Source organism: Poecilia formosa, unplaced genomic scaffold (assembly GCF_000485575.1).
Source record: "Poecilia formosa unplaced genomic scaffold, Poecilia_formosa-5.1.2 Scaffold574, whole genome shotgun sequence".
NCBI lineage: Eukaryota > Metazoa > Chordata > Actinopteri > Cyprinodontiformes > Poeciliidae > Poecilia > Poecilia formosa.
In genome coordinates, this window is record NW_006800513.1 from 148122 (window position 1) to 166200 (window position 18079).

General features: G+C 50.6%; 2 protein-coding genes across 4 annotated transcripts; both read left to right on the top strand.

The window, feature by feature from the left end:
* Positions 1-65: 65 nt before the first annotated feature.
* ncbp3 (nuclear cap binding subunit 3) lies at positions 66-5932 on the top strand. Of its 2 annotated transcripts, none has more exons than XM_007540925.2 (13): positions 66-595; positions 1008-1073; positions 1503-1608; positions 1694-1819; positions 2903-3028; positions 3111-3226; positions 3337-3445; positions 3647-3746; positions 3819-3928; positions 4000-4312; positions 4423-4589; positions 4670-4852; positions 5061-5932. In XM_007540925.2, exons 1-13 carry the CDS (start codon positions 413-415, stop codon positions 5363-5365), a joined length of 2010 nt encoding a protein of 669 aa, XP_007540987.1. In that variant the 5' UTR covers positions 66-412; the 3' UTR covers positions 5366-5932. The 2 variants fall into 2 exon arrangements, with proteins under 2 accessions (XP_007540987.1, XP_007540988.1); XM_007540926.2 differs by having other exon boundaries at positions 4670-4846.
* Positions 5933-6678: 746 nt separating this feature from the next.
* pcf11 (PCF11 cleavage and polyadenylation factor subunit) lies at positions 6679-17184 on the top strand. Of its 2 annotated transcripts, XM_007540928.2 has the most exons (17): positions 6679-7065; positions 9393-9518; positions 9642-9830; positions 10814-11038; positions 11182-12167; positions 12314-12488; positions 12571-12916; positions 12997-13131; positions 13284-14539; positions 14647-14713; positions 14786-14911; positions 14997-15120; positions 15231-15414; positions 15511-15666; positions 15818-15910; positions 16477-16512; positions 16598-17184. In XM_007540928.2, exons 1-17 carry the CDS (start codon positions 6823-6825, stop codon positions 16817-16819), a joined length of 4689 nt encoding a protein of 1562 aa, XP_007540990.1. In that variant the 5' UTR covers positions 6679-6822; the 3' UTR covers positions 16820-17184. The 2 variants fall into 2 exon arrangements, with proteins under 2 accessions (XP_007540990.1, XP_016520838.1); XM_016665352.1 differs by lacking the exons at positions 16477-16512; positions 16598-17184 and adding an exon at positions 16006-16470 and having other exon boundaries at positions 15818-15961.
* Positions 17185-18079: the final 895 nt, after the last annotated feature.

An 18079-nucleotide genomic window follows, 5' to 3' on the forward strand; every position in this document is an offset into this window, starting at 1 on the left:
AAAAAGTGTGGCGAAAAAATGTGCAACGTGGCTGACTGCATGCTTGAGAAGATCGTCCATTCAACAGTTTGCGGAGCTGTTAGAATCCAGAATCATCTAAATTACAAGAAATAAACTCTTGAAACCTTTTAAATAATATAATATAAATCTCTGTGCAGATTTACTCTATATGACCTGAGTATCACGGATTGAATTGCTAAAATATAATATATTTTTTTATTAAATCAAAATTTGAGATTAATCTATATGAGAAGAATTACGTCCATTAAATTCAGATAAATAAATAAACACTAAGGGGCGACATTCCCTGATTCCACCAGCATAACTCCGCAGAAGAAGAGCAGGGAAAGCATTACCGGGTTACGGAACCCAGCGCAGCTCGCTCTGCTTGTTGTCCGCAGCAGTTAGCTTCATGGCGGCGGTGCGCAGCTTGCGGGTCTCGGTGAAATCCGACAGCGGCTCGGAGCGCTCGGAGTCGGACTCTGACTCCGAGTCGGACAGAGATGGCCGGGAGGCCGAACCGATGGAGGTGGAGGAGGGAGAGCTGGAGGCGGAGGACGTTACGGTTAGCCGCTCCCTGAAGGAGCTGTTGCCGGTGAGTGTCTGAGGCCCGCAGGCAGACCCGGGGCTGGAGTTAGCTGTGGCCGGCGGAGGTGTGAGGAGAGGCGGCATGCGGCACCACGGAGCCCCGCCTCGGTCTGGGAGTCAGTGAGACGTTAACCTGCCGGTTAATTGAGTTAAATGCAGTAGAGACGTTTGTCTTTCAGCTTCTTTCTGTTCCGTTTCTAAACAGTTTTTAATGAAGACAGGAGCCGTTTGTTTTGGAAAACCTGCTCCTCTTTCCTCATCTGCTGCCTCTGCACAGCTCCTTCATCAGTTCGCTGTGTTGCTTTAAGGTTGTGTGTGAAGCAGATGTTCTCCTGCAGGTGGAGCCCAAACCTGAGGCCTTCAGCTGAACCTCCTGACTCTCAATGTTAACCCCCTGCTGTGTCTTCTCTCTGCTCCAGGACACCAGCCGCAGGTACGAGAACAAGGCCGGAGCCTTCATCACAGGGATCGACGTCAACTCCAAGGTAATAACGCACCTGGATCCAGGATAAAAACACTCCTGAATCCAGAATAAAAACACACCTGGATCCAGGATAAAAACACACCTGGATCTAGGATAAAACACACCTGGATCCAAGATAAAAACACACCTGGATCCAAGATAAAAACACACCTGGATCCAAGATAAAAACACACCTGGATCCAAGATAAAAACACAACTGGATCCAAGATAAGCACACACCTGGATCTAAGATAATCACTCCTGGATCCAAGATAAACTCACAAGTCGATCCAGGTATGCATTGTGAGCCAGCATCATCTTATGTTAAATCTCATATTTGTCTGTTGTTTTTTTTTCATGCTGTGGGATAAATGAAACCCGGCCGCTCTCAAGTTGATGGGATCCACTTGATCTGGGAAGCAGCTCTGATCTGACTCTGTTTGCTCTCCAGGAAGCCATCGAGAGGAAGGAGAAGCGGGCGAGACGTTTCCATTTCCGCTGCGAGGAAAACGTCGGTCAGAGGAACGTCTTCCTGGATAAAGACGCCATGAAGAAAGGTGAGGCAGTGTTCTGTTTGCTGCTCTTCACCGGAGATGAGTTGCTGCTTCTTCAGACTGCCTCTTTCTTCTTCTGTGGTGCCAGCCATTCCAAGGTTGCGGATGGAGGCCATCCATGTGACCGGCGTGGACGACATGAGCACCCAGGACGTCTTCGGCTACTTTAAGGAGTATCCGCCAGCGCACATCGAGTGGATCAACGACACGGCCTGTGAGTCCAGAACCTGGTCAGAACTGGGAGTGTTTTTGTTGTTGTTTTTTTTTTTTTTTTTTTTTTTTTTTTTTTTTTTGCAAAAATGTACATTTCTGACTTTTGAGTCATCATGTTTTCTTTGTGACAAATGGTGGATATGAGCAAATGGTGGATTTTAGAGCTTTAGCGTTAACTTCTGCTAAATGCCACATTGGCATAGCCTTTAAAGCTAAAGGTAAAAGGCAAAGGTAATTTTATTTATATACCACATTTTCAGCAACAAGCCAATACAAAGTGCTTTACAGGAATTAAAATAAAAAAGAGGAAAGGACACATTAGGGCACATGGCAGCATTCAGACAAAACAAAGACGTGAGTGAAGGCGGTGACATCACTGGGCCATGAAACCACGTTGCTCAGCCTCCAGGCAGGAGTCCAACAAGATGTTGTTATCAAGGCATGATGTCCTTGGGGAGCGCTCAGCTCCACAGCTGCATGGATAACAGGAGGGGCTGAGGTGGTAAGGAGCCTCAGCAAGACTCGCATCCAACTTGCGTCTCTGTCCATACCAGCAGTCTGAGTTTTCGCTAGTTCGGCTAAGTCTGTTACAAATTTGTAGATAATCCAGGAATCCGCAAGCTCCAAACAGCAGAAATACTGTTATCATGAATAAATCCCAGGTGAATCCCAATGGGTGTGTCCCCGCAGGATAAGAGGGCTCTCCTGTGCCCAGACTTCTCGTCGAGAAAATTTGATCAATTGCATTGAGAGACCGGTTGACCAGATCCACAATTTGTAGATTCGGAGGATGTGCAAAGAAAGGCTCCAAAAATATAGAGAAAAAAAAAAAACAGAGCAAGCAGGGAAGGCATGGGCAGGGAGGGAGCAGAGGAAAAAGCGTCCACCTTCGCCGAGAGCAAGAGAGAAAGTGCCCTGTAGGCTTTAGCTTCCACTAATGTTTGTTGTAATTGGTGCTTTATGGTTAGCGCAGGTGGGTTTGTAGCTGGCGGTTCCCTCCATTGGTTTTACTCTGTGATTGGTGGAACCTCCTGACTGGTTCTGATGGTTCCTGGCTGATTACCTGTGCCTTCCTGTTTCCTAGGTAACGTGGTTTGGCTGGACGATGACACCTGCATCAGAGCTCTAATCAATAGCAGCCGGATGCCTGAACCAGAGGCTGTTACCACGGAGACGGAGTCCGGATCCCAGCCCGACGACCCGAGCAAAGGTCAGTGTGGATCAGAAAATGAGTCGGTGCTTCCTGACGCTGCAGTGCATTCTGGGTAAATGGGTCTGTCCGAACGCCGCAGCTCGTCGGGATCGGGGATCTGAGGATGAGGATGACGAAGAGGAGGAAGGTGAGGTGGATGAAGAGGAGGAGGAGGTGAAGAAGAGCAGAGACGATGAGAGCAAGACGGCTGGACAGGTAAAGCTTCACCTGGGAGAACAGGAAGTGGTCGTCTGACTGATGAGTGACTCAGCTGTGTGTGTGTGTGTGTGTGTGTGTGTGTGTGTGTGTGTGTGTGTGTGTGTCAGGTGGGCGACCTGTCGCAAGCGGAGAGAGAGTCTCTGCTGAGGAATGAACTGAGACCTGCCATCAAACCGTTCAAAGGAAACAAGCTGCTGCTGCGCTTTGCCATGCAGGGTAACACACACACACACACACACACACACACACACACACACACTCACCACCTGGTATTTCCACCCATCTGAGTAATTTCATTGACTGAATATGAGTAGATGTTCTGCATAGATATTTTTTTAATTTCAGCGTTTTGTCTGTAAGCACACACTGACATGAGTCCAACACGTTCTGACCCGTTTCCTCCCGGTTCCGGTCCAGATGACAGGAAGGAGCTGGGAGCTGCGCGCCGCAGCAGATACTACATGAAGTATGGAAACCCAAACTATGGTGGCATGAAGGGAATCCTCAGCAACTCCTGGTGAGTCTCTGCCCTCTGGTCGCCATGACAACTGGAACACCCAACATGTACTGACCAGGCCTCGTCCCGCAGGAAGCGGCGGTACCACAACCGGCGCATCCAGAGGGACGTAATCAAGAGCAAGAAGCCTCTGATTGGAGACAGCATGGGACACACTCCGCCATACACACACCGACACTCCGGTAACAGCTCCGCCCACACCCAAACGTCACCACCCACACTGTTACCCACAGTCCTCTGCTTCCACCCTCAGCTGACCTGGTCAACCTCCCCGAGGAGCCCATAAAGGAAGAGGAAGAGGAGGAGGACGAAGAACAGGAGGACGAGGCTGACGAGGACATGGACTCTGACGACAGGGTGGTGGAGTACAAGGAGAGGGGCGGAGCCTCGCGCCCGCCGGGTGCAGGGCTTCACAGCCGGGCGGAGCGCTCTCCTTCGCCGTGGTCCGAGTCGGACGAGATGGACTACGACCTGGAGCTGAAGATGATCTCTACGCCATCGCCCAAGAAGAGCAAGAAGATGACTATGTATGCCGACGAGCTGGAGGGCCACCTGAAGAACATCAGGTGAGAACCACTTTCTGCTTTCACTTCCTGTCGCCTGGCCTGGTGACAGCAAGCTGAGCAGAACTGGGTCGGAGGTTTTATTCATCCAGAACTTGTTCCATGTGAAACAGGAACCGGATCGGGTCGTCAGGCTCTCAGAACCGGGCTAAGGCCTCGTCGCCCCCCAAGGTGACGGACGTCCGGCAGCTGCTGGAGGAGAAGCGTCATGGTGGCTCTGGGGGCTCTGGGGGCTCTGGCAGCAGACAGCGCTCCCCGGTGGCCAGCAGCAGGAAGACAGGTGAGGCGTAGAACCAGGTGTTCCAGAGGTTGCGGTGGCTGGGTAGGACTGACCTTTGCTGACCTTTACTGACCCCGCAGACGTGAGGCAGCGGCTCGGGAAGAGGCGCTACTCCCCCGACAGGCGGCGCTCAGCCTCGCCTTCGTCCCCCCGGGACACTCCCCCACCCCGGGAGCCAATCAGCAATGTGCACCGCAGACTGGGCGTGGCCAGCCAGGACAGCAGAGGACCAAACACTTCCAAAGACAGGAAGACGAGTACGAGTACGACCGCCACTTCCTGTTTTCATTCCACCTTCTGTTTAGAACTTCTTGTAGAAATGTGCTATGACCTCCTGGTGACCTTTGCTACCTAGATTAAAACTCAGTCAGAATGGTTCTGAGCAGATTATAATCGCGTTTTATGTCTGAGCGTCCTGATCTGTTTGTTAAATTCCACTTCCTGTCTGATCCTCCGACTTCCTTTCTGTAGGTGCTCTGTGGAGCAGGCTGGGTTCCGCCGCTGGCGACGACAGCAGCAGCAGCGCCGGGCATCATGAGCGCAGGCAGAGCAGCCGCCCAGAGCGGCAGGACGTCAGCCGGAGGAGGCAGGGCGACGGGGAGGAGGAGGAGGAGGGAGAGGAGGAAGACGACTCTACGCTGCAGAGGGTCTGGGGTGCCATGATCAAACAGAAACAGGAACGCCGCAGCCACAAGATGAAGAAGAGCCGGTTGGACAACCTGCCGTCGCTGCAGATCGAGATCAGCCGCGACAGCAGTGATGACTCGGACGCTTGAACCCACAGGGCGGAGCCTAAAGCCCCTTCACCTGCTGGGGGCTGGGCAGAGCGCCGTCACTAACCATTCCTGTTACTGAGGAGGAGCTGAACTTCCTGTTTGCCCGGAACACGATGAGTCTTGGGGCAGAACTTAGAACGGAGGACCGTGATGGGACTGCGCCTCTCTGCCTGAACCCTTCCTGCTTCTGTTTGTAGTTTTTTATTTCCTTCCTGTGTGATGCCATCAGCTTCCTCTTCCTCTATGGGACGGGAACCATGAACCGGGTCGAGTTGCCGGGTTGCCAGGTCCACAGCAGCTGTTCCCAACGTTAAATGAACCCATGGAGCCGTTCTTCCTCTCATGATTATGATGATGATGATGATCCAGGTCAGAGTTAAAACAGTCGGACAGCAAAGCCGCCAATCAGCTTTTAGCCAGATGCTGATTGGCTGCCCAATAAACTCTGTTTTGCCTGACCTTTTACCTCTACATTCTGTCCACTCTAACCACAAAGCAGAGCAGAACTGTGAAGTGGGTGGAATATGACTCATTGTTCGATTTTTATTAATAAAAATCTGGAAAGTGTGGTGTGTCTTTGTATTCAGTTAATTTGGTTTAATATTTAAAAATGTCATCAGACTAATATATAAAGTTATTTCCAAATTCTGGTATTTTAAAAACTAAAATAACTTGTGAAACTGATATTTAGAGCAGGTTATTCGTCTACAGATATTTGTCACAAATTCTTTTCACTTTGTGTACTTGGGCAACACCGTCCTTAAGTTATCAATGAGAATTATATTTTCTTTTGCCTATTTTTCTATTTTAAACATTTTATTTTACTTAATTTATTGTCATACAAAAAATATTTACAATTTTCAGTTATTTTCTGTTTTCTTGCTTTTTATTTAGTCATTTATTTTTGGATTATTTTTTTATTCAAGATATTTATATTTCAATATTTTTTTTAGAGAAATTAGCATTACGTAATTTGAGTTTATGCTCCGGTTTTAGTTATTTGTGTAATCTTTTAAAATTAGAGCTATTTTGTAATTTAATGACTGTTATATTTACTGCTATGCTCATATTGAACATGCTTACTGTTTAAAGAGACCTCTACCTGTCAGGCTCCAAGCAGTGGTCGCATGCGTCGGCCAATCGCCTCAAGCGGCCGTTTCTTACACAACTGTCAAGCTCCTTCACTCTGATTAGCTCCTTTGTGTGTTTGTTATTCTTTCGGACCAATCGAAATCCAAAGCCCGGGAAGCACTGCGTTTTTCCAGCCAATGAGGCACACTGACGTCACTGTAACTACAAGTGAATTTCATGTGACGTATGAGGCCTGTAGCTCAAGTCGCCATTTTCTTGCCATCGAAAACGAACCGAGAAGACCAACTGACGGCGGCGGAAAAATACCGTCGAGTCGGGCCGTAGTTCTTCATGGTTGTCGGCCCAACCGTTATCTCGATGAATTAATGGACTGTCTGCTGCTACGTGGTAATGCTATTGGTCCGGCTGCTGTAGCTTGGTTCGGGTGTCGGAGCTGGAAGATGGAGGACCAGACGGCCCGGGAAGACGCCTGCAGGGAGTACCAGTCCTCGCTGGAGGACCTGACGTTCAACAGCAAGCCGCACATCAACATGCTCACCATCCTAGCCGAAGAGAACATCCAGTTCGCCAAGGATATCGTGGCTATTATTGAAGCTCAAATCAGCAAGGTTTTTATGATCATAGCATACTTTATTATCAGTTTGTGTATGTGGGTCAAACATGGCGGTGTTGTGGTTAGCGGCGCTCTGTGGAGGCCCAGCAGAACCTCCGGCTTCTCTGTACGGAAGCAGCTCAGTCAGGCTGTCTGAATAAACCTCTGGTCCTCCGGCTAGCTGGATGTGGTCCTGGCTTCAACAGAAAGCCGCTTTTTTTTTATTTTTAAAGAAAAACATTTTACGGTTACACAAACTTCTTAAACAAAAACAGACGTTAATAGGAAGTGTCTCTAACCGGTTCCAGGTCCACTCTGACCTCAAAGTTCGGTTTCAACCATCTACTTTTTAAGTTGTTTTAAACTTCTTCCAGGGTGTCAGATTGGTCCGAAACAGGAAGTGATTAATTTCCATGTGGCAACACCAAGAAACTAAACGAGGTCAGAAGTCACAGGAAGTGGTCATTAAGGCCTTCATCATCGGCTGACTGTTTCCTGTCAGAAATCTGAGCGTTAACCAGAGAGCCTGGAGACACGCGAGAAAAAGGTCAAATAAACTTTATTACTATTGTCATTATACACTATGGTTATTTATCAACACAGCTGGGAAAAGTAACAATATATCAACTTATTTCTATTAAAGTAAAAGTAATCGGTATTATCCAAGACATTACTAAAACGTAAAAATGTTTTTGGAAAACAGACAATTCCTGTGTAACAGATTAAAACTTTTGCTTTAATATTTAAAGTGATGCAATCAGACGGACAAATATATAAAGTTATGTACAAATAAAGACTTAATAAAAGTTCCTAAATTACCTTTTTCAATATTAAACTAATACATCAGCTAATATTTGTATATAAGAGCAGGGCACAGTAGTTGTATATAAATATAATATAAATGTTTACTGTATGTTTAAATGATTTCCATCAGAATGAGCAGGTAGAAAATAAAGCTGGTTTAGAAACAGGAGGTCTCACTCTGAGTCTGGTGGATTCTGGGCAAAACATGTTTCTTTGCTATACTTTATAATATTAATATTCAAGTAAAAGTTACTGAAGTAAATGTTAGTAGTTGCTGCAGTGAGCAGCTGCTCTCTGGCGTCACTAAGCTGCTAATGAGGCTCAGATAGAAACCTGACTGACAAGGCAGATTATTGACAACCTTAATTATTAATAAACCAACAATGAACAAAGCTGGAATCCTGTTGGTTCTACAATCTAAAACCAATCTGAAGTAATCGTGTCAGACTCGGATGAGGTTCTGGTCCAGATCGGTTTAACGCATCAGAAGCTGATGATCTGCTTTAACCAGGCGCGGGTTGGATGTCTTCAGTGTCTAGTTGCCTACCAATGAGCTCTGCTGCCCAGTCCTCAGGTCCAACATGGCGGTTCCGTTCTGGTTAAAGTAACATTACAAAATAGATGGGTCCAGATCTGAGTAAAAACTCAAATCAATGTTGTTTGCTGATTGGCCCCGGGGCCTCACTGGTTTGAACCCCTCTACTGGGACCAGTTTGGTTCTGAGGTCGTTTACTGGTTTTCTGTTGTATATTTTTATAAATATTGTAAAATATGAATTGCTCCACAATGTGGATGATGTAAATATTTCCCAGCAGGTCTTGGTTCTGAGCGTTGGTGACAGGTTAGAACCCTGGCGGTGGTTCTGATTGAGCCGGACCACATCCTGCCCCCACCCTCATCCCCTCAGTGTTTGATTCGTCTGCATGAATGAATGAATTCACTCGTTCATCTGGATTTTCTCTATTTTCCTGGAATGTGACTGCTGGTTAAACATGTTGATAATAAAATCTGTGAAATGTGCTTTTTGTCATTTTTTCTTTGTGGGTTTAACTCTGGTCTGTGTGGCTCTGAGCGCTGCAGAGCTTAAATCTGGGTTCATAACTGAAGGTTGAAAGTTGAAGGTTCAAAACCCGAAAGGGTAAAAACAAACCAAGCAGAGCGCACCATCGCCTGGGTAACGTACAAAGAGGGCTGCGCCAGCAGGGGCCCTCTTTGGAGGTAAACGCTGTCCCCGGACCAACGACCTGGATCGCCATGACGACGGATTACCACCTCCATATTTGCAATCAGAACCGACTGAAGATCCTGGTCTTGACCCTTTTTGGACATTTTGTTCCTGAAAGAAGAACCAAACCGTGGAGGCTGATTTTATTTTTTTTTTTAATTATTTTTTTTTTTTTAATCCAGATTTTTTTTAAGTGGATTTTGTTTGGGAACTTTGTGTTTTTTGTTTTGTTTTTGTTTTTTTATTCATTTGTTCTGAAATGTTGTGTAACCCCTGCTGTTGTCTAAACTTGTTGAGTTCTCTTATCGCTCCAGGCGCCGGCCGCTGAGAAGCTCCCAGTTTTGTACTTAGTGGACTCCATAGTGAAGAACGTTGGAGGAGAGTACCTTGCAGTGTTTGCTAAAAACCTAATCGCTTCATTTATTTGTGTCTTTGAAAAGGTAAAGTCCCGCTAGCTGCCGTGTCTTTAAGCTCTGCCCACATGGCGTCCTGCTGTTGCTTGTTGGTTGTGGGCTGAGGTGGGCTGTGGCCAAGGCACCCAGCTCTCTGTGCTCTGTGTGTAGGTGGATGAGAACACCAGGAAGAGCCTGTTCAAGCTTCGCTCCACCTGGGACGACGTCTTTCCGCTCAAGAAGCTCTATGCCCTGGACGTCCGGGTCAATTCTCTGGACACGGCCTGGCCTATCAAGCCGCTGCCGCACAACTTCAACTCCACCTCCAGCATCCATGTCAATCCCAGGTTCCTCAAGCAGGTGGGTGTGATGCTTTGGCAACGCAGGCTTCTACCGCAGGAACCAGCAGACCTCTGCTCTGATCTCTGCTGGTTCTGGACTGAGAACATTAAATAAATCCTCACTGTCCTCAAATACAAAATCCTACCAAGGTTTCCTGTCCAGGTCCTACTGTAAGTATGTCAGTCAGACAAAACTAACCCAATGTAACTTTACAACAAGTTATAGGAGCTTGTTTTGAGTCAGTAACTAGTGGCAGATTTTTTCACGTGAGACATTTCCCATGTTATAAGTGAAGAAATCTCCCAGAATTTTATAAGACTAAAAATATTAATATCTAGTTGAAAAGTTACTTTTATATTAGAGATATTTTCTGTAGGCATGGGCATTTATTATAGCGTTCATTGTGAAAATAATTCTGATTTTATTGTCTTGATAAATTTGCATTAATGTTGGCAACATTTATATAATTGTAAATGTTTTTACTATTTTCTCCATTGTTCCCCAAATATCAGTAAATATGATTAAAGTTGCAGTTTAAATCACACTTCTTCAAAACGGGAATGTTTTTAAAAAACATTTTTTGTAGCAACTTGAATGCTAAAAATCCTTAAAGACGTAATAGTTTTTCATCATCATTTTTATTGTTATCACAACAGTGCCATGAAATATTGTGATGAACGTCCACATCGCCCTAATCTGCAGCAGAAACCAGACAGGAAAGCCTGTTAAGATTTAGTTTTTGCAGTGAAGGTTTGAGTTGGACTTGTCCTGCAGCTCTCATCTGTCCCAGTTCACTGGATTAGAACCAGTCTGACCAGATTCTCAGTGGGAAACAATTCAGAACGAAGCAGCTTGGTTCAGGAAATGTTTCGTCTTCCTCCCCTGATGAAGGAGTTTAGATCTGATGGTTCTTCTGGACCTGAAATGTTTTATTCCAGCTTCACTTTGATCCGTTAACCTCGTGGTTTAATAACATTTGGTCTTCCTTTTCCTGCTTGCAGCCTGAGGAAAAGGCCCAAACGCAACCGGTCCCGGCCAAGCCGGCGCCGGTGGCCCCAGCCCCTCCACCACCACCCCTGGCGGTCCCCCAGACAGCCCCAGCCGGGCTGACCCAGGAGCAGCTGATCCGGCAGCAGCTGCTGGCCAAACAGAAGCAGCTGCTGGAGCTGCAACAGAAGAAGATCGAGCTGGAGCTGGAGCAGACGAAGGCCCAGCTGGCAGGACAGGTCGGCTTATGGTTCTGAACCTCAGAGTTCTGGGTTTGGTTCTGAATCTCAGGCTGGACCAGAGTCTGGATCCAGTTCTGGTTCTGATGTCTGTAAGCAAAGTTTGACGTGTAAAAGCTAACTGAGTGTTTGTGTGTCTGCAGGGTGGCCTGGTGCTGCCACCACCTATTGGGTCAGTTCCGGCCGAGGCAAGCCCGTCTCAGAGACCGGGTCAGCAGGTTCCTCCACCAATCCGGCCCTGGATCCCCCCACAGTCTCCTGCCGACCCCAAGCTGTCCACCAGAGACCCCCGTTTGAACCGTAGTGGACCTCCCACTGCACCCCAGCCGGCTGCCAAGCGGCAGAGCCCGCACCCCCCCGGGGCGTCAGCGGCCCCTGCCGAGAAGAGGGCACCAGAGAAACCCCCCCGGCAGGAAAAAAATCGGCCCCCCAGGAAGGACCCACCAGAGGAGAAGCTGAAGTCCAAGTCTCCGTCTCCGCTGGCCAGAGGCCTACAGAGCAGGAGCAAACAGGCAGAGGCGGAGACACCCAAACCCGCCGAGGCCCCTAGGAAGGACCCTCGGCTGAAGAAGCGTCTGTCGGAGAAGCCAGCCGAGGCCAAGGACGACGACGTGAAGGAAAAGAAGCGCTGCGTGGACAAGAAGGAGCGGGACGATGCGCCGCGGAGAGCCGAGCCACCCAGGTCCAACAAGACCAAGCCTCTGAACGGACTGGCGCCCAAACATGACCATCTGGAGCCCGCCGACAAGCCCGACCCAAAGCCTGGCACCGCCACCACCCGCAGGAAGCGCACACATTCCCGGTCCCGCTCACGATCACCCACCAGCTCCCCCAAGAGGAAGGACCGCCGCTCTCCCAAGAGCCATGCCCGCAGCGGCTCCCTGTCACCATCCCACAAGGCTGGGAAACCTCGGAGGGTCCGTGGTGACGACACCCCCCACGGCAAGCCAGGCCGAGATGACCGGCCCGGCGCCAAGAAGGCCCAGTCGGACAGCAGGAGGCCAAAAAGGCTGCAGGAGGAGCGCCGCTCCGAATCCAGGGACTCCCACTCCCCACGAGGTCACGACGGGGTCAAGGAGGCCAAGGATTCACAGCATCGCTGGAGGAGTGGCTGGGAGGAGAACAAACAGTGAGTCCGGCTCAGAAAGCTGACAACTTTACTTCCTCTGGTTTTATTACCTGGGTTCTTCTGGCATCAGTTGTTAGTTCTGAAACATTCACCCTTGACTGTGAAGAGAAGCAGTGAGTAAATGTGTAAACTGTCTGGTTCCACAGCACAAAGCAGCCTGAGGACTCCCACACCAAGTCTGGACCCCCCCGACACAAACCCCATGGCACCCCGACCCGGCCTGGCACCCCTAGGAACCAGAAGATCCGTCTCAGCGTTGACGCCAACCTACAGATTCCTGAAGTCCTCAACTCTGCCTCCAAGAAGGACCTGCTGAGGAGGGTGCGTTCAGGAACATGTGGACCTCCCAGCTTTCTGCTTCTATCTGTTGTTGTTATGGTAACAGTGGTGTTTGTGTCCACAGGCCAGCAAGCGTCTGGAGAGCGGAGAGATTTCCCAGGAGGACTTCCTGAACATGGCACACCAGATCAAACACTTCTTCCAGTACCAGGAGGAGAAGCAGCAGCGCTCGGAGAACTGGGACGAGTCCGGAGACTTCTCCATGAAGAAGCCGTCCATTCCCCGCCCCCATGACACAATGGACGCAGCTGAGCTGTCCTACTACGAGCACAAGTCCAAGCTGAGGAAGACTCAGGTCAACCACAGAGTCACAGGCGAGGAAGGCCACGAGACTCCGGAGGATGTTGGGGAGCCGAGACCAGGAGAGAAACTGGGAGGACGGAGCGGTGGACACCCATACGGACGGCCAGGTGAGCTGGGGAACACCTGGGAAAACACGGACATGCTGCTCTCCTATTGGACAGTAGCTGATGCTTCTGCTAACCTGCAGGTGAACGGAGGAGCAAGGAGCGAGAGGAGGTGCGGACCCCTCTGGCCCCCATGGTGGAGGAGTACAACCACGGGAAAGAGTTCCCCAAGCTGAAGGGGCTCCGCTTCCGCAGGAGGGACCGCCCTGGAGAGTCCAGTAAGTCCAGGCCAGAGGTCAAGGTTAGGGACCAGATCAGTCTGGGTTTCAGGGATTTATGTGTAGAGCAGCACCTTTGGGTGAGGTGGTGGTCCGGGACGTGTTGTGTTCAGGGTGTGCAGAAATCCTCAGCATCCTGTTCTGTCCTGCAGGTGAGCGGGAGTGGACGTCGCCACTGACGGAGCGACAGCTCTACGACGACGAGCACAAGAGTGGCTATGACGCCCCGCGGAGATACGGCCCTGCTGACACACGCCGGCAGGACGGGCCCTCCCCCGTCTCTGGGGGCCGCAGGAACTCCCCAGGGCCAGCCAGTCTGGAGGCTCCACCCCCTCGATTTGAGCGGGAGCGCCTGTCGCCTTTACATCAGAAAGACTCAGCAGACATGAGTCCGGTTCCTCGCTTTGAAAGTCCCAACAGCGAGCACTCTGACGAGGGGCCCTTGGATGCCCCCGTTCCTCACCTCACCAGTCTGAAGGGGCCTCCCCGCGGAGGGCCTCTGTCTGGGGTCCGACACAGCGACTCCCCAGGGCACACACCGCCCCATGAAGGAGGACATCCCCCCTCACGCTACAGTGGCCCTGGGCACATGGGCCCCTCCAGACCGCACCGTCCCGGCTGGTATGAAGGTGGTGGCCCCGGCCGTTTCGAGGAGCCGCAGTTTGAGGGCTCCCACCACCCTGGCCCCGGCAGATTCGAGGGCCCTGTGCACCATAATATGGCAGAGAGGACTGAGGGCTCCGGGCCCTGTGAGGGTCTCCGCATGGCCATGAGAGGAGGAGGAGATGGGCCGTTCGATGGGCCCCCCCAGGGCCCCAGCAGGTTTGGAGGCCCTGTAGGCCAGCAGCAGTCGGTCAGGTTTGAGGGACAGATGGGGGGGCCTGGTCACTTGGAGGGCCCCATGCAGCGTTTCGATGGGCCAGGGCCCTTCAACAACATGGGTCCTGGCCCAATGGGCTTCCAGCAACAGCGGCCCCTCCGCTTTGAGGGCCCCACTAACCAAATAGGTCCAATGAGATTTGACGCCCCCAGTCGCTTTGAGGGCCCTGGACCAGGCCCCAGGTTTGATCTGCCTGGGGGCCCCCACCAAGCGGGACCTCATCAACCTGGGCCCCCACGCTTTGACTATGCTCCTGGCCAGCAGGGTCCGCCCAGGTTCCCCCCCCAGCACAACATCCAGCTGCCCATGCAGCCGATGGCCCCGCCCCTCTACGACGGCCCCATGGGCCCCCAGCAGAGCTTCGGCATGGCCCCCCAGCGGTTCCCAGAACCCATGAACCCTCAGTTCACCCCCGGCCCCAACATGCTGCCGGCAGCAAACTTCAACATGCAGCCGGTCCCGTTCAGCCAGCCAGGCCCCGGGCCCTACTACAACCCTGCAGCTCCCGCCATCAGCATGCAGCAGCCGGTGAGTCTGCTTCCTGTTCCCCTCTGCTTCCTGTTCCTGTCAGTATTCTTTACTCTCTGTCTGCTGGGCTCATCCTGCTGATTCTGACCTGGTTCTCCTCCCTCCAGGGCTCCATGATGGGGAACCTGAACCAGCCCTACCTGCCTCAGAACCCAGTGCCTTTCGGACAGCAGGGTACGTATTTAAAGCTTGGACCTCTGTGTGAGAACAGGAAGTGATGTCAGGTCTAACAGATGTTGTCTGCAGCTGCTCAGGCGGCTCCTGCAGAGAACCACTTTGGTCAGCTGGACGTCAACGACCTTCTGTCCAAGCTCATCTTCAACGGCATCATCAAGCCGCCGTCACAGGCTGAGTCTTCGCAGACCGCCAGCGGTCAGTCAGCCAATCACAAGTTGCTGCCACCACCACTGCTCCACTTCAACCCTTCACACCGTCTAAGGTTTCTGTTTCCTTTCAGAGGCATCGTCCACGACAACTGCCCCGACTCCAGCTGTGGAGGAGGAGGAAGAGGAGGACCCGGAGGTGGAGGAGGATGAAGACCTGCCGGATCTGACCAGCTTCAGCATCGACAGCATGAAGCAGTGAGTCACAGATGTTACACTGACCCATCCTTGGGGTTCCTACGGCTCCTGAACGCAGCACAAATGATTCAGTTTGCTCCTATATTCTGACCTCTGACCCCTTCCTGCAGGCGCTATGAGAGCGTGGTGACCAAGCTGTACTCAGGGAACCAGTGCTGCCTCTGCAGCATGCGCTTCACAGCGGCGCAGACCGACCTGTATGCCGACCACCTGGACTGGCACTTCAGGCAGAACCATGCCGGCAAGGTCGCCAGCAAGAAGGTCACACACCGCCGCTGGTACTACAGCCTGACGGTGAGCGTTCGCACGCACGAACACGCACACACACACACACACACACACCCACGCAGCCAACAGCACAATTCTGACCGAGCTGTGCGCCTCCTCCAGGACTGGATCGAGTTTGAGGAGATCGCCGACCTGGAGGAGCGTGCAAAGAGCCAGTTCTTTGAGAAGGAGAACGAGGAGGAGGTCCAGAAGAACCAGGCGGCCGCCAAGGAGAAGGAGTTCCAGAGCGTCCGCGCCACCAAGGACCAAGTGGGAGAGGTGAGCTGCTCAGGCCGGGCACCCGGGGCAGTGCTGACACACCAGCCTTCTCCTGCTGCTAGGTTTGGGTCAGGGCTGCGGCCGGGTTCTGGTCCAGAACCAGGAGTTTTGTGGTGTGGAACCGGTTCTGATAATCCATTTTTCTCCACAGTCGTGTGAAATCTGCCAGGAGCCGTTTGAGACGTACTGGGTGGAGGAAGAGGAGGACTGGTTCCTGAAGAACGCTGTCAGAGTGGATGACAAGGTCAGGCCCCGCCCACTTTGCATATGACCCTTTAACACACTCCGCCCACTTTGCATATGACCCTTTAACACACTCCGCCCACTTTGCATATGACCCGCCCCCTCAGGTGGAAGTCAGAAACTTTCAGGGTTTCATTCTAACATTTGAATCATAATATTAAACTCTTATTTTATTATGATTTTAATATATATAATCTTGATCATTTAATATTTGAATTTTAATATTAATCTTAAAATATCAAAATGGGACTCCTGGTTCTAGAGCCCGGTTCTGTTCAGATTTCAGATGAAGCTGGTGGTTCCTGTCCGGTCTAGGTTTTAGCTCATATACTCTTGAGCCGGTTGATTTCTCTTGAAAATGGTTGATGACTCTTGATTTCATATCTAATCTGGGGAAAAGAATCGGAACCAGTTTGGTTCTGGTTTTCTGACCCAGAATGCCTCCATCTTTAGAAAATAACATCAATTTTAATTGATGGTTTTGTTCCAGTTTTACTGCCAGTTCTGCTCTGGTAAATGTTGTGTGAATCGGATCAGAACCGTGTGAACTGTGTTTTGTCTCAACAGAACTTCCACCCGGCCTGCTTCGAGGACTATAAGAAGGTGAGTCCAGTCCGTCTGAGTCTAGCCCCTGCTCTTCCTCGTCCTCTTCATCATGCTCTCTCCCTCTCTCTCTCTCGCCCCTCAGACGTCGTCCTACCTGGACGCAACGCCGTCCCCCAGTCGGCTGCTGGCCGAACACCCGCTGGGCGCATTCGTCAAGACCGAGGAAGAGGAGGCTGAGACTTCCTGTCAGGTCACTTCCTGTCAGATCAAACAGGAAGTAGAGGCTGACATCACTGTTTCTGGTCAGGAGGAACCAGACTCTGAGGCGCCGGCGGACTCAGCCCGGTCCGAGGACACGGCTTGACGCGGCGCCGCTCCTCTTTGTCCTGACGGGTCGAAGATTTTTACCTCTTGAATACATTTTGGTATTTGGATAGTTGCGGCCGTTTCTGGGCCGCGGTTCTGTTCGCTGCGGTTCTGTTTGCCGCGGTTCTGATCGATTCTGTACGCCACGGCTGTAAATGATTTAATTTATACATTAAAGTATTTTTTGGTAACTCTGGTCTGCAGCTGCTGTCTGTTGCCTAGTTACATAGTTTGATTGTTGATTGGCTGCTCTGGTGATGAGTCATCACAGGTGTTGAAGGTAAGCATCATCTGATTGGACGACGTCTCGTTTGAGGATCTTTTTACTTTTGTTTTTTCTTCAATAAACGAGTCTGAAACGTTTTTCTGTGTGAATTCTGGTTCTGATCCGACTCGGTTCTGCTGTCATTTAGGTTCAGTCATTAAAATAAAGCTTCAGTGGACTCAAACCTCCTGATTTCCTGTTTTCATTCTCATCCATCATCTAACCCACATGTATCAAACTCCAGTCCTGGAGGGCCGGTGCCCTGCAACTTTTAGATGTGCCTCTGCTGCACCACACCTGAATAGAATAATTAGGTCATCAGCAAGTCTCTGGAAAACTTATCTACACAAGGAGATAATTAAGCCATTTCATTCCAGTGTTTTGTACCTGTAGCACATCTAAAAGCTGCAGGACAGTGGCCCTTGAGGACTGGAGTTTGACACCTCTGACCTAACCACCCGTATCAAAGATCCTGGTACCCTTTCAGGGTTCCCCAGGCACAAAGTCAAACTCCTCCAAGTCTACAAAGCCCATGTAGACTGGTTTGGACCTCGGCACCAGACTGGAGAGCCTGACCCAGAGTTCCCAGGATCCACTACCTCAATGGAAGTCAACCATCCATTTTCTAACACCCTAGATAGGCATCAGGGTTGCTGGTGCCTATCTCATAGGCAGAGGGAGGCTACCCTCTTGTTTACCCGAGTGAATCCCAACGTACAGGCACCAAGATTGAGGCAACGAGGTCGCCCATGGCTGCCCGGTGCCTCTCACCTCAGCTACCACCCATCTCACACAAACCCCTCCACTGGGTGGATCAGGTGGCTGTCCATGGAGCAAGTCCAAATCATGGAAGCCCATTTCCACCATGAAATAAAACATCAAGGCCCAACAGGAAGTTTAGCAGACAGGAACATAATTATGAGATTCTGGACAATTTCTTCTCAGAGAAACAGACTGACCTTTAATCTCATAATTACAACTTCCTGTTGGGCT

Bases quoted from the DNA above. Each gene is read 5' to 3' on its own strand.
- ncbp3 (XM_007540925.2), top strand. From the start codon at position 413: ATGGCGGCGGTGCGCAGCTTGCGGGTCTCGGTGAAATCCGACAGCGGC. The intron at 1,820-2,902 runs GTGAGTCCAGAA...CCTGTTTCCTAG, and splicing joins GTGGATCAACGACACGGCCT to GTAACGTGGTTTGGCTGGAC. The intron at 3,029-3,110 runs GTCAGTGTGGAT...CGAACGCCGCAG, and splicing joins GCCCGACGACCCGAGCAAAG to CTCGTCGGGATCGGGGATCT.
- pcf11 (XM_007540928.2), top strand. From the start codon at position 6,823: ATGGACTGTCTGCTGCTACGTGGTAATGCTATTGGTCCGGCTGCTGTA. The intron at 11,039-11,181 runs GTCGGCTTATGG...GTGTGTCTGCAG, and splicing joins AGGCCCAGCTGGCAGGACAG to GGTGGCCTGGTGCTGCCACC. The intron at 14,714-14,785 runs GTACGTATTTAA...TGTTGTCTGCAG, and splicing joins AGTGCCTTTCGGACAGCAGG to CTGCTCAGGCGGCTCCTGCA.